Genomic DNA, 20,646 nt, shown 5'->3' with positions numbered 1-20,646 from the left:
CAGGGGGCAGGGAAGACCCTGCCGTGGGAGGGGCAGCCTCCCACACAGCAGAATTTCCTTGTCTCACATGTCAACGGCACCCCTGTTAAGCAACACCCATGCTTAACCTTTCAGAGACCAAGTTTCCTCATTTGGGTAAAACAGAAATAATTGTAATAATACCTTCTTCATAGGGCGGTCGTGAGCCTTGAAGGGACTCAGGTTCACCCTCAGGCAGGTGGCGCGTAGGACTGATAACTGGGGGAGGGTCTTGATTCTGAAATAGGAACTTTGGTTTCTACGTTTCTCACCCAGGATTTTGTCTTTTTTCTTTTACCATTCAAGGCTCAGGGGAAGGGTGGCTCAGGGCACCCTCAAGCTCTCCTGTCCTTGGGGCCAGAGAGGGACCCGGGCGAGGTTTGGAGAACTTTCATGTGAGAAGGAGCTCCTCCCCCACCTCTGGGAGGGAGGTCAGCACCCTGGTGGGGGGCTCAGGGAGCCCTGCGGGGATGTCAGACCCCTCCCCTGCAGGCAAAGACAACCACACTGTGGGAAGGGGCTCAAGGACATGGCTGAGGGATGTCGGGGTGGCCTGGTGGTTCCCCTCCCCAGCCCCCAAGGGTGCCATGTAACCTCAGGACCCAGGAAAAGGGGATACAGAAATCCTGAAAGGGACTAATACTCACTAGTTCGGAGGAATACAACCTTGGCTGTCAGAAAACAAAATTAAATCTAAAATTATATTTCACCCACTGGGATTGTGGCCGGAGCTCACTACATAACATTACTCTTCGTCGTAGGTCCATGGGACCCTGGGTTTTCTGGGGTCAGGGGTCAGAGGCAGCATCCTGGGGGAATTGTACCTCTGGGGAGAGGGAGGGGCCACACCGTGTACCCATAGGCACCTTAGGGCCTCTGAGGGGCAGAGAAGTTATGGGGGCTTCTGGAGAGGAGGGGCTGGGGACACGGGTCCCAACACCCGTTTCCTGGGTGCTGTCGTGGGCAGGGAGACGCAGTGTGGTGCTGCCTGTTAGGGGAGTGAAGGGAGTGGGGCACGACTCGACCTCATCTGGCCTCTGGGACTCCAGCTGTGAGGCTGGAGTCCCAGTCTCCTTCTGGAGGGGGCAGGAGACGGCCAGACGGAGCCAGAGGAGGGAGCTGGGGCTTCCCCAATCCCTGGCAGCTCCCCAAGTCTTCCCCACTTGGCTCAATCCCCACCAGCCCTTCTTGCTGCCCTCAGCTCCCGTCGATGTCCGCACGCAGAAGCACAGAAGGAGAGAGCCCACATGTCAGAGGCACCGGGGAGGTTTATTATAAGAACTGTACAAAGGGGCCTGTCTACTGGCCTGGCTTGGGCCTGTTCCCACCCGGACAAGGTGCAATGGGTGTGGGTCTGCAGGGGAGGAGCCTGCAGGCAGGGGGAGGCCTGGACCCCGCTCAGCCACACTGGCTCTGCAATCGGCACACGGTCCCGTGGAGAGTTCAGTCCAGCAGGGGCCGAGGCTCTTGGGGCCTCACTAGTCAGAGCCCCAACGAGGAGGGAAAGGCAGTGGTCGGAGTGCTGGTCAGAGAGGAGGCTGACCCCTACAGGATGAACTTCTGAAGAAAGAGCCAGAACTGCTGCAGGAAGAGATGGAAGGAGTGGGGGCCTCATTCCAGAGAGGACCCAGGCGGGGCCGGGGAGCAGGGCTGGGCGGTGGGTGTGAGGAAGAGAAGTGGAGGAGGGCAGAAGAGTAGATTCACGGGGCTGAGAGAGAGGGATGCCCAGGCAGGGTGGTGAGGGGGCCGGCGAGCGCGGCAGACGGAAGGGAAGGCCTCGGCCTCCGGGCGAGCACAGACGTAAACACACACGCACACACGGACACACGCACACGCGTGTACGCACACGCACGCACACACGCACACTCACACACACACACACAGAGGTTGTTTTGGAGGTTTTGCTGCTTCCTGAGTTTTAATCAAACTGTTCACGAGAAACAAGAAAAAGAAGAGGAACTAAGGGCAACGGGGGACTTGATGTGCAAACCTTACCACCTGTGTTCACACTCACATACACACAGCACAGGGACACTCACACAGACAGGCCTACAGAGAAGACACACATACACACACACACACCAGCCAGACACTGCGGGGCACACTGACACACATGTACACAAATATACCCATACACACATGCATATGCAGGCTCTGAGGGGCACGGTGGTTCACACACACACACACACACACACAGCTATACACAGAGGTATAACGCTGGCACACAGGCACACACACACCGATGAGTAAATCCAGTGACCCCTAAGCCTGCGTCTCACCCCCTCCTCCGAGCTCAGCCTCTGCCTGTTCTCGGCAGGGCAGCCGGCGGAGGACCGGCAGCGCCATGCCCAGGCCAGCGGCGCCAGCAGAAGTGCCGCCTGGCTCTCCGGGTGGCAGGAAGTTGCAAGGTTGGGTCTGAGCCAGGTAAGCAGTGCCTGCCCCAGTGTGGAAATCTCGAACGTGGGCTCAGCTAGAACATTCTTAGGATCACTTTGAGGCGGGGAAAAGGATGAGGTGTGGTGGAGGATGGGGAGGAAACCTCTGGGGTTGGGGCGGCTGCCAGGAGCCCCAGTGGTGCTGATGCAGGAGGGAGGGAAGGAGGGAGGGAAGGGAACCTTCTTCCTGAGCACCAGGGTCCCCGACACCACCCAAGATCTGGGTGCTCCGGCCAAGAAAGCCCCCAGTGCAGCGATATGCTGGTGGGATCCAACCTGTGCTACCCATCCGTGCTTTCTAGAAAAAGACGATTCCCAAATGGAATCCTCCCTTCTGCTCTTCTCCCAGGGGCCAGCCAGGGAGCCAGGGTCCTGGGCAATGGACAAATCTGGAAAGGGTGTCAGGGGTCACACCGGCCCAATGAGTCAGGATCCAGTGGCCCATCAGGTTTGTGGAGCCATTCCTGGACCAGTGATGCTTTCCTTTTCCAGAGAATTCCTAAGCTGGCAGGGTGACACTGCACCCAGAGTCAGGGGAGGGCTGGCGGGCCCTGGGGTCAGGCGTCTGCTCTCACTGAAGTTAAGACTTCCTTGTCCTGGAGGGAGCTGGGGGGGCCTGAGCCACTTCCTGGGGAGAGGTCAGTGGCCCTTAAGACTCTGGTGGCAGGAGGGCGGCCAATCCTTCCATCACAGGCCGGCTCCTCCCCAAGTGGGGAGCAGAGATTCTGATGTTCCAACCTCCCCCGGGGCCATGAGGAGGGCAGCAGGGCCCCGGAGGAGGTGAGAGCAACTTGAAGGTGAAATCACGGAGGCAGCAGCCTCGGGCTCAGAGTGGAGACTTCAGGTACAATTCCCGTTTGCCACGGCCTGGGTGACAGCCCAGCACGGCCAAATCCTGTCCCCGACAGGGAGCTGGATCAGTCCCAGACGCAAAGCCCTAGCTCCCTCAGGGGCAGGCGCCACGGGGGAGCTTTGGGGCTGTGCCACCTCACCGCCACCTGCTAGACAAGAGACTCTTTGACCCCTGGGCGCACCGTCTGCCCCGGGGGTGGGGCGGGAGGGAGGGCTGTGTCTGTGGGTCTGATGGACAGGAGCCCCAGGGCAGGTCTGGGGTCCCATGTCGAGCCCCTCCACTCCCCCTTGCTCTGCAAACCGCTGTTCCCGTTCTCAGGGCCATACATCTTGTTCATGGTGTCAGCAATCAGCCCCTCCTTCTCGGGTGCTGCGTCCCCGCTGCTGTCCTGACTGTGGCGGTACATGTAGGAAGCCTGCTTCACGGAGCGCTGCAGCAGGTGCCGGCGGTAGGCCCTCTGGATCTTGACGGCGCACACTTCCTCGTGCTTCCTCTTGAGGGTGGTTGTGATGGGCTCGTAGGAGACCTTGGATGGGTTGGCAGCCATGAACTTCTCCTCCATGGTCTCCTTGAGGGCATCCATCTCCCCAGAGTCTCCCAGGACCTCTTTGGTCAGGGCAAAGAGGATGTCCAGGCAGTGGATCTTGTCCCCTGGCACCATGGGCAGGTCCAGTGTGATGAGCTTGATCTTGTTGGGCCTGGCGAGCCTCAGCGGCTCCTGCAGGGTGTCCACGAAGTCGGAGAGGCGGCTGTAGTCGATGAACTGCGTGGCGTCAGGGTCAAACTTCTCCCACGTCTCGTAGAACATCTCGAAGTCATCCTCCCCGAGAGGCTCACTGCTTTCCTCCGTGGCCACGTTGAAGTTCTCCAGGATGATGGCGATGTACATGTTGACCACGATGAGGAAGGAGATGATGATGTAGCTGCAGAAGAAGCAGATGCCGATGGAGGGGTTGCCGCAGTCGCCCCTGACGCTGGTGCCCGGGTTCTCCAGCGCGGGGTCACAGTCGGGGGGCCCGCTGTTGAGGATGGGGTTGAGAAGCCCGTCCCAGCCGGCTGACGTGGTGATCTCAAAGAGGCAGATGATACTGTTGCCGAAGGTCTCAAAGTTAAACATGTCGTCGATGCCCGACTCCTTCTTGACGTAAGCGAAGTTGGACATGCCGAAGATGGAGTAGATGAACATGACCAGGAAGAGGAGAAGGCCGATGTTGAAGAGGGCGGGCAGTGACATCATGAGAGCAAAGAGCAGCGTCCTGATGCCCTTGGCCCCTCGGATCAGCCGTAGGACGCGCCCAATCCGCGCCAGGCGGATGACACGGAACAGCGTGGGTGACACGAAGTATTTCTGGATCAGGTCAGAGAGTGCGAGGCCTGCAGGGAGGAAGCGGTAAGGACTGCTGCCCTCAGGGTGGGCGGCTGGGTCAGGGAGCAGGGGGCATGCGCGGCTCAGGGGGGCCCAGCCCGCTGGGCTCTTCCCCAGAAAGGAGCAGTAGAAGCTCACCGCTCAGAGCGCAGCCCGAATGGCCTGACCCGTTAGGCTCTCCCAGGGGTCTTGGGGTCTGGGCTCCATCTTTGCCCTGACACAGCTGCATGGAGGTGGGACGTGTCAAAGCGAATGGTGGTAGGCCTATCGCTAAGGCTGTTTGCAGATGCCATGGATGAGAGGGCGGGGGAGGACAGCTCTGGGTGTGTGACTTCAGGCATGTCACCTAATTGGTTTGTGACTCAGTTTCCTCGCCTGTAAAATGGAGGTGACAACAGTACCAGCCTCAGGACATTAGCTCAGTGAGCTAATGCCTGTGAAGTGCATAGCACAGTGTCAGGCAAATAGTATATGATTGATAAATGATAGCTAGTTACTATCACAATGACACACAGCTCTCCTGTGTGTAGGGATACTGGAACCATCTTCTTATGTTTTTCTCGAAGCACACGGGCACCTGAGTGTGCGTCCACTGGACGAGTAAATGTTTCTCAGGTGTGGTCATGCATGTGAAGGTGGCAGGTTGCCTGGGAGCCCACTGTATGTGCTCTTGCGCATTAAGTGTAGACACCAGGTGCACACGCGTGTGCGTATGTGTGAGTGTGAGCACGGCAGATGCGTGAGCAGGTCTGTGTGTGGACATGAGGATGGGAGCGCCGGGCCTCCCTGAATGACTCAGCCCAGCCCGGCCCTGCTCACCCACAATGGACAGGATGACGACCACAAAGTCGAAGATGTTCCAGCCGATGGTGAAGTAGTATTGGCGCAGGGCCAACATCTTGAGCATGCACTCGCCCGTGAAGATGATGATGAAGACCATGTTGACGTTGTAGAGGATGTCCACTTTGAGCTGGCTCTGGTCATCCGTCTCCACCATCATGGTGACCATGTTGAGGCAGATGAGGATCATAATCGTGATGTCGAACGCCTGCTGCGTCACCAGGTCGTACACCATGCCCTGGATCTTGTTCTGCAGCAGGGATGCGAGTGCGGGGATGCACACCGAGGGGTGTGGGGGGCAGTGGTCAGGGCAGGACGTGGACCGGCAGAAGATGCAGGAGGACACGACAGCATGACAGGGAGAGAGACAGAGAGAGAGGAGGTGTCAGGTCTTGTGGCAGAGTCGGCCAGGGCAGGGGCGGCGAGACCCCCCATCAGAACAGGCCAATCTGTGGGGTCCGCGGGCATCCTTCCTCACTCTGGGACCTTTCCTCCCCTCAAGGTCCCCCAGCAGCCCCTCATCCTTCTCCTGAAGTCATTGCTCACTGGGGGGCTGTCTGGACATCCTCTTCCTCCCCGTTCCAGGGGCCCTTGCCCCAGAGGCCACCAGCTGAAGAGCTGACTGGACACTGGGGAGCTGTGCAGGCCCAGGCAAAGGGTAAACTGATGACTGGAGTTTATCAGGCAGCTGCTGGCGCCCCTCCCGGCAGGTGGACCCAGCCTCACGCCAGGGACATAGCCTGGTGGGCAGAGCGCAGGCTGTGTTTTGCCCCCTGCCCGCCGTGGCCCCCTTAGGCAGGAGCCTCATACAGGCTGCAGGGGGAGGGGCCCGGAAGGCTGGTACCTGGGGCCGGGGAATTGGCTTCTGAGGCTTCTTGGAGCCAAGCTTCTTCATGGCGTTATAGTATTTCTTCTGTTCCTCCGTCATGAAGAGGTCTTTCCCTCCAAAGTATAGTGGGATGGGGCCCGTAAGGTTGCGGTGGGGGGTGTCCTCCTTCTCACTTTCCAGGACCTCCCCCTTCTCACCTTCTCAGGCACCACCCTTAAAGCCACCCGCACCCCAGCCGGGGGGCCAGTGGGACTTGCCTGGAGCAGCCAGAGATGGGGGTCAATGGAGGCAGGGGAAGGGGGACTCAGGGGCCCAGAGAAGGGAGGGGAGGGGACTGGGTGACCGACAGAGGCAAGGGGTCAGTGCAGCCTCACTGCCCGCTTTGGGCCACCTTCCATCAATGTCTCGTTGGGTCCTCAGAATGAGCCGGCATGGCAGGCGGCACGAACCTCATTCTGTACATAAGGAAACCGAGGTTCGAGGTGGCCACATCTCACTCGTCCAAGGTCGTCTGGTGGGATGTGAACCCAGCCTTGCTGAATCATGCCACCAGCCAGCGAGAGCACAGCAGGTGCAGGGGCAGCATTTGTGAACATAGGAAGGAAGGAGTGGACGGAGGGAGGGAGGACAGAGTCCGGGGAGGGGAGGGCTGGACACTTATCTTCTTCTTCTGCTGGTTGAAGTTGTCAATGATGACGCCAATGAAGAGGTTGAGGGTGAAGAAGGAGCCGAAGATGATGAAGATGACGAAATAGAGGTACATGTAGATGTTCACCTCGTACTGGGGCTGTTCCTCCTTCTGCAGGGGCCACAGGATGGGATGGGGTGGGCTGGGTGGGCTGGGGGCACAAGCTGCCTGCTCCCTGTTCCCTGTCGCACTGTGGGCCCATCCACCCCCAGGCTGTGGGGTCTCGGGGGCTCCTGAGGAGGCAGCATGGGGTGGGGATGGGTCTGAGTCCTCTCCCCTGGCTAACTCACCAGCCACATCTCGAGGACCCCCACTCACCTCCCGGGAGTCCACGGCTGCATACATGATGTCCATCCAGCCCTTGAAGGTGGCCTGAGAGAGTGTGGTTGGGTGTGAGGGGAGGGGGCTGCCCCCTGCTTCCATCCTTGAGTTTCCCTCCCTGCCCCCGCCTGGTCCTCCCCAGAGGCTGCCTGCCCTGAGCTCCCCTGGGGAGGCATCCAATAGAGACCGGAGAGGTATAGACACTACCTCTGGGTCCCACAGCCCTAGAGGTAGGGTGGGCGGCCCCCTAACAAGGAGCGGCAGGGCGCTCAGGTACAATGAGAATGCGGGGGCACCTCCATCCCAGCTTTGGGCAGGGGCAGCGGGTCACACTCACCACCTGCAGGAGGGAGAGGTAGCCCAGACCCACGTTGTCGTAGTTGACCTTGACGTTGAGCCAGCGGACCTGGCCCGTGTGCATCAGGCTCTCGCACTCGGACTTGTTGTTGACCTCGGAGATGTCGAACCTCTCGGAGGTGGTGGTGTTCATGCAGTAGTAGAACTTGCCGGCAAACAGGTTGACGCCCATGATGCTGAAGATGAGCCAGAAGATGAGGCAGACGAGCAGCACATTCATGATGGAGGGGATGGCTCCCAGGAGGGCATTCACCACCACCTGGGGGCCAGGGAGGGGGTCACTTCCAGATCCTCTCCCAGGCAGGCAGGGACACCCAGTCTCCTCTGGGAGAGGGTTCCCACCCACAGTAACCAGGGGACCAGGCACAGTTGGGCCTTGTTGCGCAGGGAAGGCTTCCTGGAGGAGGGCCCATCTGAACCAGGCCTGGGGGAGAAGTCTGCTGGGCTTTACTTGGGGGCGGGGGGATGGTAAGCAAGGAGTAGGGGTAGTGGGTTGCCGGCCTGGTGGCTGAAGAGGGCTCTCCGCTTGGCTGGAGCTATCAGCCCAGAGTGGAGGCTGGGCTTCTCTGGAAGCAGCCCGGCCACGGGTCACCGGGCAGGAGACAAACACTCTTTCCTTGGCCCCCATAGGAAACTCAGTCCCCGTGACCTGTTCCCCTGCTCATCTGCTCGCAGGATTAGAGACACAGACCCAGAAAAGAAGCCAACAGAATCTTTGAAGCAGCAGGACCCTTGGGACTGGACTCCCGTGCACTGCCAGCGGTGGCCACCCAGGCCAACCTCATTATTTCAGGCTGAACTGAATCTGAGAATTGTCTGTTTTCAAGGAGAAACCGTTCCATGACCTCCAGACAAAGTGGGTGGCACAAGCCCGGTGATGCCCAGGGGAGCTCTACTCCTGGCTGGGGCACCAACCAGCTGCTAGGTCACTTTCACTCTGGTGCAGAGGGGTCCCGGCTCCAGGGGTGGGACGGCCCAGTGCTGGCTGGCCTCTTGCATGACCAGGAGGGAGCCCCCAGGCTCTGTGCACTGCTGACCTGCAACCAGCTGCTTCATGGAAGTTCGTCCCTCTAGCGTGGGTTTTGCTCCTAACAGACACCCCAACCCCCCACCCCCGCCCCTTGCCTGGGGAAGTCCCATTGGTCTTGCCCAAACCCCGTATTTACCTGTCACTTCCGCCCTCAAGGGCCTGAGGGAAGGGTGGGCAGGCTTGGAGTCCTGGGGGGCCCCAGTCTGAGGCTGGGGAGGGACACCTATAAACCCACAGACCTGCCTTCCTTTCTCTCCTCCTGCCTCGGTGCCCTCAGGGCCCTCCTGGGAGCTGCTGCAGCCTCTGCTGCCCCCAGTGGTGGAAGAGATGAGCGAAGGAGGGGGCTGAGGGCGGGAATGGGCACTTGGGCTGGTGTGGGAGGATGCCTGGGGACCTCCAGACCTGGACCCCTGGTGGTGGCCGGAGTACAGACACCCCCAGCCCCCTTCCAAGCTGTGTCTGCTCCCCCAGTCCTCAGCCCTACTCAGAGCCCCGTTGGCACCCACCCTCATGCCCTCGAATCTAGACAGTGCCCTCAGGGGACGCAGAGCCCTGAGTGTCCGCAGGGATTTGATGGGTCCCAGCTCCGAGTAGCCCAGCCAGTTGGCCACCAGGCTGATGATGGAGACCTGTAATGGGAGGGGAGGGTGGTCAGGGAGAGCAGGGCCTCAGCCACAAGGACCGCCTGGGATCTGAGTGGGGGCCGGGGGTGGGGCAGCCTCACATCCACGATGAGGAAGTCGAGCCAGCACCAGGCGTTGGTGAAGTACACCTTGAAGCCGTAGGCCACCCACTTGAGCAGCATCTCCATGATGAAGATGTAGGTGAAGACCTTGTCGGCGTATTCCAGGATGGTCCGGATGACCCGCCGCTGCTCGATGTAGATGTCCTCGAAGGCCTGGGGGCACCAGCAGGGCGGGGTGGTCGGGGCCCAAAGGAGGCCGGGGCAGCAGCCACGTCCCTACCTGCCAGGGGCTGCTGGTTCCCAGGGTTCTGGCACCGGGGCCAGGCGGGGGCAGACTCCCCGTGCCCATCATGCAGGTGAGCCAGTGAGTTCCCGGTGGGGAGAAGCCCCTCAGCTCCCCTTCCCCAGGCCTAATAATAGTAACCCTCACTGGTCTGTCAGGGGGGTTCACCTTGACACATCCTGCCCTCCCAACCCCCAGTTCCCAAGGCCTTCCCCACCTGATCCCCGGCCGGGACCTGTCAGCTAAGGATGCACAGGGATTCAGAGCCCATCTGTCTCTTTAAGAAAATTAACACAGTCTACAACACATCCTGGAAGCACTGGTGAGTTCTTTAGGATTCTCTGGGTTCGGGGCTGCCCAGGTCTGGCCCCTGCCTCTGCCCAGTGCCCGGTCCCCAGGGCAGCGCCTACCAAGGCTCCACTGCTGAGTAGAATCATGAAGACGATGAAGGTCTCAAACCAGTTGTGCTCAACGATCTTGAAGCAGGCCCTGCGCAGGGTCCACCACATCTTCCCTCGGCCCTGGGAGATGTCCACGTAGAGGCAGGGAAAGCGCTGCACACAGGCTGGGGAGGGACGGCGGCAGGGGCACCGGTCACGGCGGCAGGGGCACCGGTCACGGGCCTGGGGGCCACCTTAGGAGGCACAGTCCCGCCACCTTCCCAGGATCCGCCCCCACCCCCTACACACACACAACCGCATGCAGACATTCCAGAGCACAGGGGTGCAGGCAGCCAGCACAGGGTGTATAGCCGTCAGGCTGTCCCCATCCTCCCCCACCTCGCCCAGGCAGCCTTCACTCTGCCACAGCCCAGGCCCTCCGGGCAAAAATGTTCCCGAGGGGCGAGGCAGGCCTCTCTCTGGCGGACGAAGCTGAGGAGGACAGTCTTAGAGCAGCCACAGCGGAGCGCCTGCTTCGTGCGGTGCCGGCCACACTCGGGGCTCTGTGGGGATTCTGCACGGCAGCCCTCGGGCTGACGCTACTGTCACCTACCGCCGACACTGCAGGGGTCAGAGGTTCAGGGACGGGGAGGCATCCCCAGCTCTGACACCCCTTCCCAGCATTCTATTCTCCTGGGGTGCCACAGGGCAGGGCAGGAGAGCATCAGAGGAAGAAGGCCCTGCCTGCTTTTGGTGATGCGTGTGTCCCCGAGATGTCCCCAAGGGGGCAATGGGCTGGGGCTGCTGCCGGCCTCGGGCCCCTTACGGGGTCTGCCGGGCTGGGGGAGGCACCCAGGAGAGGTGGGGTCACACACGCGGGCTGGCCCTCACCCTCGGTGAAGCACTCCTCAGGCTGCTCCCCCTCAGGGCTCTCCTCGGCCTGTTCCTCGGGATCCTCCTCGGGGGGCTTGTAGTCGGCAGTGCTGCAGACGGAGGAGTTCCCGTCGAGGGGCTGCAGCGGCTTCTGCAGAGGCCACAGGGTCACGTGACCCCGGGCCCTCCCACAAGGTGGGGCGGGGGAGGTCAAGATGGGAGACCAGAAGGGAGAAGGGAACGAGAGGGTGGAGCAGACTCATTCATTCCTTCATTCATTCAGCCCTGGGGCCTAGGCAGAAGAACCACAGGCCTTGGTCCTGCCCTTGGAGTGGGACAGGGATGAGGCCTGGGGAAGGAAGGGGATGAGCATGGAGCAAAGTCCGAGCCTTCCTATCCTCAGGGTCGGTTTGGCTGAGAAATCCAAAAAGGATGGAAATTTTTCTGCAGCCGAAGCTCCAGCCTGGGGCCAAGGGAACCTAACTGGGAGTGGGTTGGGTGGGACGGCTGGTGCTCCAGCCTGGCCAGGCCTCTCCCACCTCCTCCCGGTGCTGCACCTAGGCCGGCCTCCTGCCCCCAGTCTCCACCCCTCAAGGGGTCCCCTTCATGGCTGGGGGGGAGGCCCCTGAACAGGGTAGCCTGGAGGGGCAGGGGGCGGCTGTCAGGACAGTGGCCAGAAAACCAGGGAGGGCCTTGTGCCCAGACGACAGAAAGGGAAACCGAGGCACCGGGCGTTAGGTTGGGCACGGCACCCGATGAGCCACATGCCCTGCCCGTGCACCCCCACTCCCACAGCCCCCCGGGAGCCGTACTTGTTTCCCCGTGAGAGTCCCCGGAGCCTTGGCCCCGGATGCTGTCCAGCCCTCCTCCACCCGCTCTCCTCAGAGCGAAGTTACTGCCACGTTTCCCCGGGTATTTATAGCTTGGCAGGCGCTCGGCCCCTGGTAAGTCAGTGTGCCACGTATTCGGGGGAAACAAGGAGTCAAGAGCTTCCAGGGCAAAGTTTACTCAGGCTCTGGTGCCAGCGGGGCCCTCGCCGATAGGGTTGGGACGGGCAGGGGGCCCCGCCCGAGCTGCAGGGTGGGCGAGGAGGCTCAGCCTGAGCTTCTGGGGGCGACCACCAGGGCCTCCCCCACCCTCGCAGGGGAGGGGAACCTCAACCCAGCAGCAGGCCCCCTGCATGGGGGAGGGGGGTAGCGGCTCCAGCTCCCGGCTCTCTGTTCCCCTTGAACCCAACCCTACTGGGCCCCTGACCCCTCTCCTCAGCCCAGACCTGGCACTTTGGCCCACACTCGGAGGTTGGGACCAGCCCTCCAGGTGGGGTCTAAACAGAAACAGATGATAATGGCAAGGACTTGGCAGGAGCTTCAAACCCAGAGGGGGTTTAAGAGAGGCCTCTGGGATTCCGGCCCTGGAGCTAGGGTGCCTCAGGTGAGAACATGCTGTCTCAGAGCGCCACCTGCTGGGGAGAGGGGACCCAGGTGGAGTTGTGGGGCAGGGGTGAAGGGAATGGCCTAGGGTATTAGGACAGGCAGGGCATGCCATAATAATTGTATTAATAGTAATAACAGCCACCGTTCACAGAGAGCTGACTGTGCTTTGCACACAGCATCTCATCTAATGCTCACAGTAATGCCACAGGGTAGGTACCATTACCCCATTTTATAGATGGAGAAACTGAGGCTTGGAGAGGATTTGTGCCATGTTCAAGGTCACACAAAAATGTAGAGTCATGTCTGCCTGACTCCCGATCCCTCGATCCAGGCTCTGCGACAGGCTCACCTTGCCATCCTCAGGCTCTGAGAAGGTGTCCGTTTCCTCCTCTGTGGGCATCTCCAGGTCAGACTCCTCGGAGGCGATGGGCACGTGGATGGTCAGGTAGGGGTTGTTGATGAAGTTGAGGTGGTCCAGCTCAATGCTGGGGGGAGGGCCATCAGCCAGGCCCATGTGGTTCAGGATATGATTGTCCTTCTTGAGGTCCTTGTTTTCATCCTCCTCGGGCGGTAGCTCCTTCTTCTCGTCTTCTGAGACACTTTCCCCAGCCTCGCCGGCCTCGCCAGCCTCCCCAGTCCCCCCGAGGCTGAGCATGATAACCTTGGGGCTCAGGATCTTGCCATGCAGCAGCCCCACGAGGAAGGCTTTGGCGAAGCCGACACCCCACTTGATGCGCGTGACGGCGATCTGCAGGTTGTTCATCTCGCCATCCTCGTCCGAGGCCGCCAGGCTGTCGGCGCTGAAGGAGCTGAGCAGCAGGGCCAAGAAGAGGTTCAGGACCTGGGAAGCAGGGGTTGGGGGGAGCCTGAGCTCAGCCTCTAGGCCCCTGAGGGTGCCACCTTCAGCCAGCACGAGGGGCCTCGGGTCTCCTGATCAGACCCACCTCATGGTGGGCTGTTAAGAGGACGTCACCTTACGGAACCCTCACAACTTCTTGTGAAGGTGAGGAGTGCTACTGTCACACCCACTTTACAGATAGGGAAACTGAGTCTTACGCACATCATAGGACTCTGCTGACCAAGGCAGAGGCAGGGTTCGGGGAGGCCCACTGAGTGACAGGGACTCTTTCTATGACTCTGTCCTCCACCTCCACTGCCAGGGGATGTGGAACAAAAAACAGGACTCCTGTCTCCAAGCTTCCAGGACTTCTTGGTAGGCTGAATCTTTTGAGCCTTCTTCTCTTGTCTGGTAAGTGGGACTATTTTTTTTTTTTTTTTTTTGCGGTACGCGGGCCTCTCACTGCTGTGGCCTCTCCCGCTGCGGAGCACAGGCTCCGGACACGCAGGCTCAGCGGCCATGGCTCACGGGCCCAGCCACTCCGCGGCATGTGGGATCTTCCTGGACCAGGGCACGAACCTGTGTCCCCTGCATCAGCAGGCAGACTCTCAACCACTGCGCCACCAGGGAAGCCCTAAATGGGACTTTTAATAGACCCTGTGCTCCCGATACCCAGATGCATGTCCCCTGTTGCTGTAGAAGGGGCGTCTCACCTACCACTGTTCACTGCCTTTTCTTCCTTTGGGGTTCCCTGCTCCACCTGGTTCTCTTCTCTTAGCCCCACTGAAAGGGACTTCAGAGGCTACTGGTCTACCCGCGTCAACTTTATTTTCCAGTGGACAGACATTTACTGAGCCCCTCCCACTGTGTGTAGAAGCAAGTGGTCTGTTTGCCCTCCGCCTAGAGACAGACATTTGATCAGACAAATACAATGCAGTGGGTATGCACAAAGCAGAGACTGGGGTGCACAGGTTTTGAAACCACGCTGCTTGGCTTTGAACCCCAGTTTACTAGCCGTGTGTCCTGAGGCAAGTCCTATCACTGCTCTGTGCCTCAGTTTCCTCATCTGTACAATGGCGATGGTTCCAATACCTACCTCCTCACATTGTTGTGAGGATTAAAAGGTCAATACAAGTAGAGCACACAGTAGGCACTCAGAACTTGTTGGCTGTTATGTGTGTGATAATAGAAGACTCTACAAGGTACAAGGAGGAGTGTGATTAACTCTGAGGCCAGCTCAGCACTTTATGACTGAGGAAACTGAGTCCCAGAGAGGTGGAGTGACTTGCCTGAGGACAAACAGCACAGTCAGAACTAGAACCCCGGTTTCCAATCCTTGTACAACTTTAGAGGACATCATTTATTTGGACTACAGTGTGAATGGATACCCCAGAGGCTACACAATGCAGTGGCCCTGACTTCCACCAGCTTACTCCCACCCCAGGGCAGTGAGGAGGAAGGTACAGTCTGGCTGGGGTGGGGGTCCTGTCTCCTGTCAACCAGAGGCAGGTATTACTCTGGGGGTCTCAGGGTGGGGCTGTATGAGTGGACATGAGGAAGTAGGGCCGACTGTACTACGCCATTTTCTACAGAACTTGAGTATCCTCAGACTTTGGAATCTGCAGGGTGTCCTGGAACCGATCCCCTGAGATACCAAGGGAGGACTGTAATGTGAATCTCCCACCCTTGGCCATCTTCTCCATGCATCTCACTGTCTGGCCTTCACCAGTGTCCTCCAAAGTCTTTTTGTCATTGTCTTAACTGTCATGTTGACATAATATCTTTAAAATATAGGGGCTTCCCTGGTGGCGCAGTGGTTGGGAGTCCACCTGCCGATGCAGGGGTGCGGGTTCGTGCCCCGGTCCGGGAACATCCCACATGCCGCAGAGCGGCTGGGCCCGTGGGCCGTGGCTGCTGGGCCTGCGCGTCTGGAGCCTGTGCTCCGCAACAGGAGAGGCCACAGCTGTGAGATGCCCGCGTACCACAAAAAAATAAATACATAAATAAATAAATAAAAAAAAAAATATATATATATATATATATATATAGAGAGAGAGAGAGAGAGAGAGAGAGAGAGAGAGAGGGAGAGAGACATCCCTGGTGGCACAGTGGTTAAGAATCTGCCTGTCAATGCAGGGGACACGGTTTCGAGCCCTGGCCTGGGAAGATCCCACATGCCGAGGAACAACTAAGCCCATGCGCCACAACTACTGAGCCCACGAGCCACAACTACCAAAGCCCACGCGCCTAGAGCCCGTGCTCCACAACAAGAGAAGTCACTGCAGTGAGAAGCCCATGCACCGCAATGAAGAGTAGCTCCCGCTCGCCGCAACCAGAAAAAGCCTGCACATAGCAACCAAGACCCAACGCAGCCAAAAATAAAAATAAATAAAAAATTTTTTAAAATGTGGTCTTAAAAAAAATATATATATATATATATATATAGTATATTGTATATCTTCTCTCTGGGAGAATGTGCTGGGGGTATTTGTCTCCACTGCCGTGCCTTCTAGCTACTTTTCTGCCTTTGCCCCCCACCAAAATTTACTGGTTTTTCTTTCCCTCTTTGGCGGGAGGTGTCCAGTTGCCAGAAACACATCTGAGATGGGAATTAGCTGCTCTCTGGGTCAGCAGGGTTTGCACACGGCTCCAGCCTGGGACAGAAATAGCTGCCTCGGGCCAGGCATGGGGGGTGGGTTGGAGGGAAGGGGGACTGACAGCAAGTTCCCCTGGGGGGCTCTGAGGGGTGGGTTCCCCATGCCCTGGTCATTTCCTCTTCTTCACAGTAGCCCTGAGGTGCCATGGACGCAGGGGACCTGGGTCCCCACACACCCTGGTGGGGTGCTCCGGTGCCCTGTGGCAGACACTTGTTTCCATGAGGCCTGGGAGGGTGGTGGGCAGGGACAGTGCCCAAGGAGCTGCCAGTGCCGCCCCCCTTGGTCACTCCGCTTCCTCTGAGCAAAGTGGGAGAGCCACAGAGCTGGGCCGGAGAAGGGCATCAGGGTGGGTAGGTGTGTGTGTCTGTGTGTGTGTGCACGCGTGTGCATGTGTGTGTGACGGGAGGGTGCGGGTGGCACACACACAGAGGCAGTGCAGTGCAGTGGTTCCAGACTCTGGGGCAAGACTGCTTGGGTTCAAATCCTGCACAAGTTACTAATCAACCTCCCTGAGACTTTGCTCGATAAAACAGCACGGCCCTCATAGGGGGTGGTGAGCATTAAGAGATCAATACCAGGAAAGTGCTCAGAATGCTGAATAACCATGAGTAGACGTCAAGCTGTCATCGCTGGCACTGCTGATGCTAACCTCATCATTGGTACCATTGCTGCTGGTATTGACGCTATTGCTATTGGAGTTACACAGACCCAGGTTCTAGTCCAGGCTCCGTTTCGCACTAGCTGTGTGGTTCTGGGCTGTGCCTCCTGGATGCACAGAGCCAACATTACCTGCCGTGCAGGGTCGTCAAGAGCATTAGGGATAATACACGTAAAGCCCCTGGCACAGGAACCGGCACGTGGCAGAGCCCAACACCAGGAGTGTGATGCTGGTTGGTGATAGGTACTGTGTCCGCCACTGCTCCCCCGACGCCTGTAACATTCGGACTCCCCTGGCCTCTTGGGCCAAGTGCTTTGCTGCTAAGCACTTGAAATGTGTCATGTAATCCTTACGACCACCCAGTGGAGTAGGTCACCACTCCCATCATCCCCATTTTCCAGATGAGAAAAACTGAGGCCAGAGAGAAATAACTTGCTCAAGGTTTCCCAGTCATCAGGTGGCAAAGTAGGGGCCTGAAATGTTTTTGAGTTTACACACACACAGACAGAAACCCCCTGCAGACCCTTTTAGTCACCTCCAGGCCCTTAAACTTGCCCTTACAAACTTCTACTGAGAGCCTGCTCCCACGCACCCATCCCGAATCCTGCCCCAAAGTTCTGCTGGGACATCTGCCCTCACTCTCCATCTTCCCTCACTCTCCCCACTCCCTAAGACCCCCCTCCCAGGAGCCACCAGCCTGGGTTCTGCTGTCTGGCTGTCCCTGGGGGCTTGGGACCCCCTCCCACGGTCCCCTCCTCAGTCAAGGTGACATCCCCCACCGCCAGTCCGTCCCTGCCCCCAGCCGGAGCCGTATCTGAGAAGCGCTGACCCAGCAGCTCAAGGATTCCACAGGCCTTTGCGGAACATGGGGACGTGTGTCTTCCCACCCCCTGTTGCCCGGGGCAGCGTTGGCCACCACAGGGGGCAGCTGGGCACAGCTCTCCTCGCAGGAGTGACCCCACCCCAAGAAGGGGAGGAGCAGAGTCGGCAGGGTGAGGGGAGATGTCTCCCCCGGCCCCAGCCACAGAAATTCTGGTTAGCTGGGCCATGGCCTCACACCCCGTTTCTCATGGGCCCCTGCACCTCCTTCCCTGCACCAGCCCCGCATACAGAAAGTGGCAGGATGGGTGCAGCCCATGCCACCTCCAGATCCTCCCAGTGCCCATGGCCTAGTTCCTGGGGACAGAGGGTGAGAGGGTAGGAGGACAAAAGGGCCAGGAGTTCCTGGTACCAACCCCACACTGTGCCTTCTGCGGTCACAGTCAATCCTCCCGGCCACCCCCTGAGGGGCCTACCATTTTTCTTCCACGTGAAGTTAGAGAACTCAGCCAACCAGAGAGCAGTGGTTCGTTCAAGGTCACATAGACAGCAGAGGAGCCGGGACTGCAACATGGGTCAGTCTGACTCCAGTTATCATGTTACTTTACCCAAAACACTAGGTCTCAACAGTACTACTCGCAGTGTGGTCCCTGTACCAGAGGCAGTGACATCACCCAGAGCTCATTAGAAATGCCGGTTCCTGGGCCACGGCTCAGAGCTGCTGCACCTGACTCTGGGGCATGGGGCCTGGAATCTAGGTTTTGAGAAACTCCCAGGTGATTCCTAAGCAGGTTAAAATTTGAGAGCCACTGAGTTAAACCATACAAAACTGCCATTTGGGGGCTGGGGTTAGGTAGAAAACAAGCATCGGCGGTGTCACACAGCGTAACCTCATGGGAAAAGGGCCCTTCAGCGACAGCCTGATTTAAAGGAAGTAAAGGCATGGACACACGTTGGACACTTGGATGTCCTGGGCGAGGGTGGGGGAGCCACCCAGCCGACCTTACTCACCACCAGGTTGCCGATGACCATGACCATGAGGAAGACGGTGAGGCACATGGCCTGGCCGGCCACCTCCATGCAGTCCCACATGGTCTCGATCCACTCCCCGCACAGGATGCGGAAGACGATGAGGAAGGAGTGGAAGAAGTCGTGCATGTGCCAGCGGGGCAGGTTGCAGTCCGCGGCGATCTTGCACACGCACTCCTTGTAGCTCTTGCCGAACAGCTGCATGCCCACCACGGCGAAGATGAACACGATGATGGCCAGCACCAGCGTCAGGTTGCCCAGCGCCCCCACCGAGTTGCCGATGATCTTGATGAGCATGTTCAGTGTTGGCCACGACTTGGCCAGCTTGAAGACCCGCAGCTGCCGGGCAGGGGGAGGGCAGGGGCCGGTGAGGCCCGGGGACCCCTGGCCCAGCCCCAAGAGAGCCTCATCCTTAGAGGAGAAAGAGCGGTTCCCTGACCAGGGATTGAACCCAGGCCCTCCGCAGCGAGAGCGTAGAGTCCTAACCACTGGACCACCAGGGAATTCCCAGAATGAACAGCTCAACTCCCACCCACTGAGGGATGCAAGGCCTCAGTTTACCTCTCTATGAAATGGGAATGCTCACATCCTACCACCTCATCCTCTTTGAGTGATCAAAAGAAAGAGTCCTTATCTCTTAAATATACAGGCTGAAGTATTTGCAAGTGAAATGAAATCTCGGGATTTGCTTTAAGATGTTCCCCACAGAAAAATTGGGGGGACAGATAAAACAAGAACTGTAGAATGTTGACAGCTGTTGGAGCCGGGTGAAAGGTACACAGAGGTGTAGCTCACCTCCTCTATACTTCTGTGGATGCATGAGAGGTCCCTAGGGGGTAGTGGAAAGGATGCTAAGTCGGAGTCCCAATTCCACTACTGATGCACTTCCGGAGCCTCAGCTTCCAGCTCTGCAATATGGGTCGAAGTCCCCACCCCACTGCCACCCAACGTCACTTAGGAGTCAAGCCCAAATGTCAGCTCCTGGGCTGTCATTTTGGTCCCCCAGCAGCTCTGTGCGATAAGGGGGAGGGCACCTTTCTCCTTTTTTCCAGTAAGAACGGTTCTAAGAGGCAGCGTGGTGACCAAAGGGCAGAGGGGGCTTTACTTCCAGCCCTCTGGCTTCTTGGAGGCTTCTCCTCCTTTCCCCCAGGCATCCTCACCACACCCTTCCCCAGCCCGGGGGCCTCACGCACCAGACGGAAGGAGCGGAGCACCGACAGCCCCTGCACATTGGCCAGGCCCAGTTCCACCAGGCTGAGGGTGACGATGATGCTGTCGAAGACGTTCCAGCCCTGCTGGAAGTACTCGTAGGGGTCCATGGCGATTAGCTTCAGCACCATCTCTGCTGTGAAGATGCCCGTGAAGACCTGCAGGGTGGGGTGCAGCCCCCGTCATAGAGCCTCAGGGGCACAGGACCTCGGGAGTCCCCAACCCCACTCCCGCCTCCAGGGCTCGAGGGGAGGGTGACAGAGCCCTGGGGGCGCAAGCAGTGGTACCCACGGCCCACAGATGTGCGTATGTGAGTGAGTGAGGAGCGGAACGACCATGCCACAGGGTAGAGTGGGAACCACTCAGACGCCGGGGCCCGTCCATTCCTGGCCTTGTGACTGTTGGCCTGTCACGTGACTTCCTGGGGCCTCAGCCCAATCATAATAATATTCAGCACTCATAGAGCGTGCTGTCGTTCACATTGTGACCTTATGGGTATCCCAGCCTCTGTGAGGTTGGGAGGAATGCTCGCGCTCATCCCAGAAATGAGAAACTGAGGCTCAGAGAGGCCAGCAGCAAGCTGTCGGTCACACCGCCCACCTAGAAGCATGCCTCAAGCCAGGTCTTGGGGGGCTTAGTCCAGTCTCCTGTCCCTACACCCTACAGCCTCTCTACCCTGGTTGGCTGGGGTCCCAGGACCCAGAAAATCTTGGTGGCTTTGGAAGTCTAAGGCAGGGCCCCAAAGAGGATGAAGCAGAGGATCAGTGAGAAGCCAGAGCTGAGCCCCCAGAGCCCTGGACTTGTCTGAGAGCTGCAGAACCTCTAAAAGCTCCCTGGGCACAGTCCCCCTCCTGCCGGGCACCAGCTGCCCCGGGCCCACAGCCTGCCCGGGCACATGCTGAGCCCCGCCCAGGAGCTGTCCCTGCCCGTAGCAGGTGCCCAGACAGCAGCAGAGTGTGGGCAGGGGGTGGGCAGGCGGCGGGCCGGGCCCATCACACACACCCCAGCAGCTGCACCGCGGGTCCAGAGCACACCCTTGCTCCTC

At 59.1% G+C, this 20,646-nt stretch overlaps 1 protein-coding gene across 4 annotated transcripts in view; it reads right to left on the bottom strand.

Annotated features, from left to right (window-relative positions):
• Window positions 1–1,305: 1,305 nt before the first annotated feature.
• The window catches only part of SCN4A (sodium voltage-gated channel alpha subunit 4), a 46,296-nt gene continuing 26,955 nt past the window's right edge, over window positions 1,306–20,646 (bottom strand). For all 4 annotated transcript variants that reach the window (XM_082678181.1, XM_082678182.1, XM_082678183.1 and 1 more), the window contains 13 exons: window positions 19,586–19,759; window positions 18,375–18,731; window positions 12,741–13,232; window positions 10,977–11,109; window positions 10,116–10,270; window positions 9,462–9,635; window positions 9,244–9,366; window positions 7,688–7,966; window positions 7,348–7,401; window positions 7,003–7,140; window positions 6,357–6,461; window positions 5,492–5,762; window positions 1,306–4,680 (listed from right to left, as the gene is read on the bottom strand). In XM_082678181.1, coding sequence (XP_082534307.1) covers window positions 3,455–4,680; window positions 5,492–5,762; window positions 6,357–6,461; window positions 7,003–7,140; window positions 7,348–7,401; window positions 7,688–7,966; window positions 9,244–9,366; window positions 9,462–9,635; window positions 10,116–10,270; window positions 10,977–11,109; window positions 12,741–13,232; window positions 18,375–18,731; window positions 19,586–19,759 — 3,681 coding nt within the window. In that variant the 3' untranslated portion in view covers window positions 1,306–3,454. The remainder of the gene's footprint in view (window positions 4,681–5,491; window positions 5,763–6,356; window positions 6,462–7,002; window positions 7,141–7,347; window positions 7,402–7,687; window positions 7,967–9,243; window positions 9,367–9,461; window positions 9,636–10,115; window positions 10,271–10,976; window positions 11,110–12,740; window positions 13,233–18,374; window positions 18,732–19,585; window positions 19,760–20,646) is intronic.

This window comes from Grampus griseus, assembly GCF_964374135.1.
Source record: "Grampus griseus genome assembly, chromosome: 20".
Lineage (NCBI taxonomy): Eukaryota > Metazoa > Chordata > Mammalia > Artiodactyla > Delphinidae > Grampus > Grampus griseus.
Note: the sequence above shows the minus strand (reverse complement) of the source record. Positions and strands in the feature narration are given on the sequence as shown.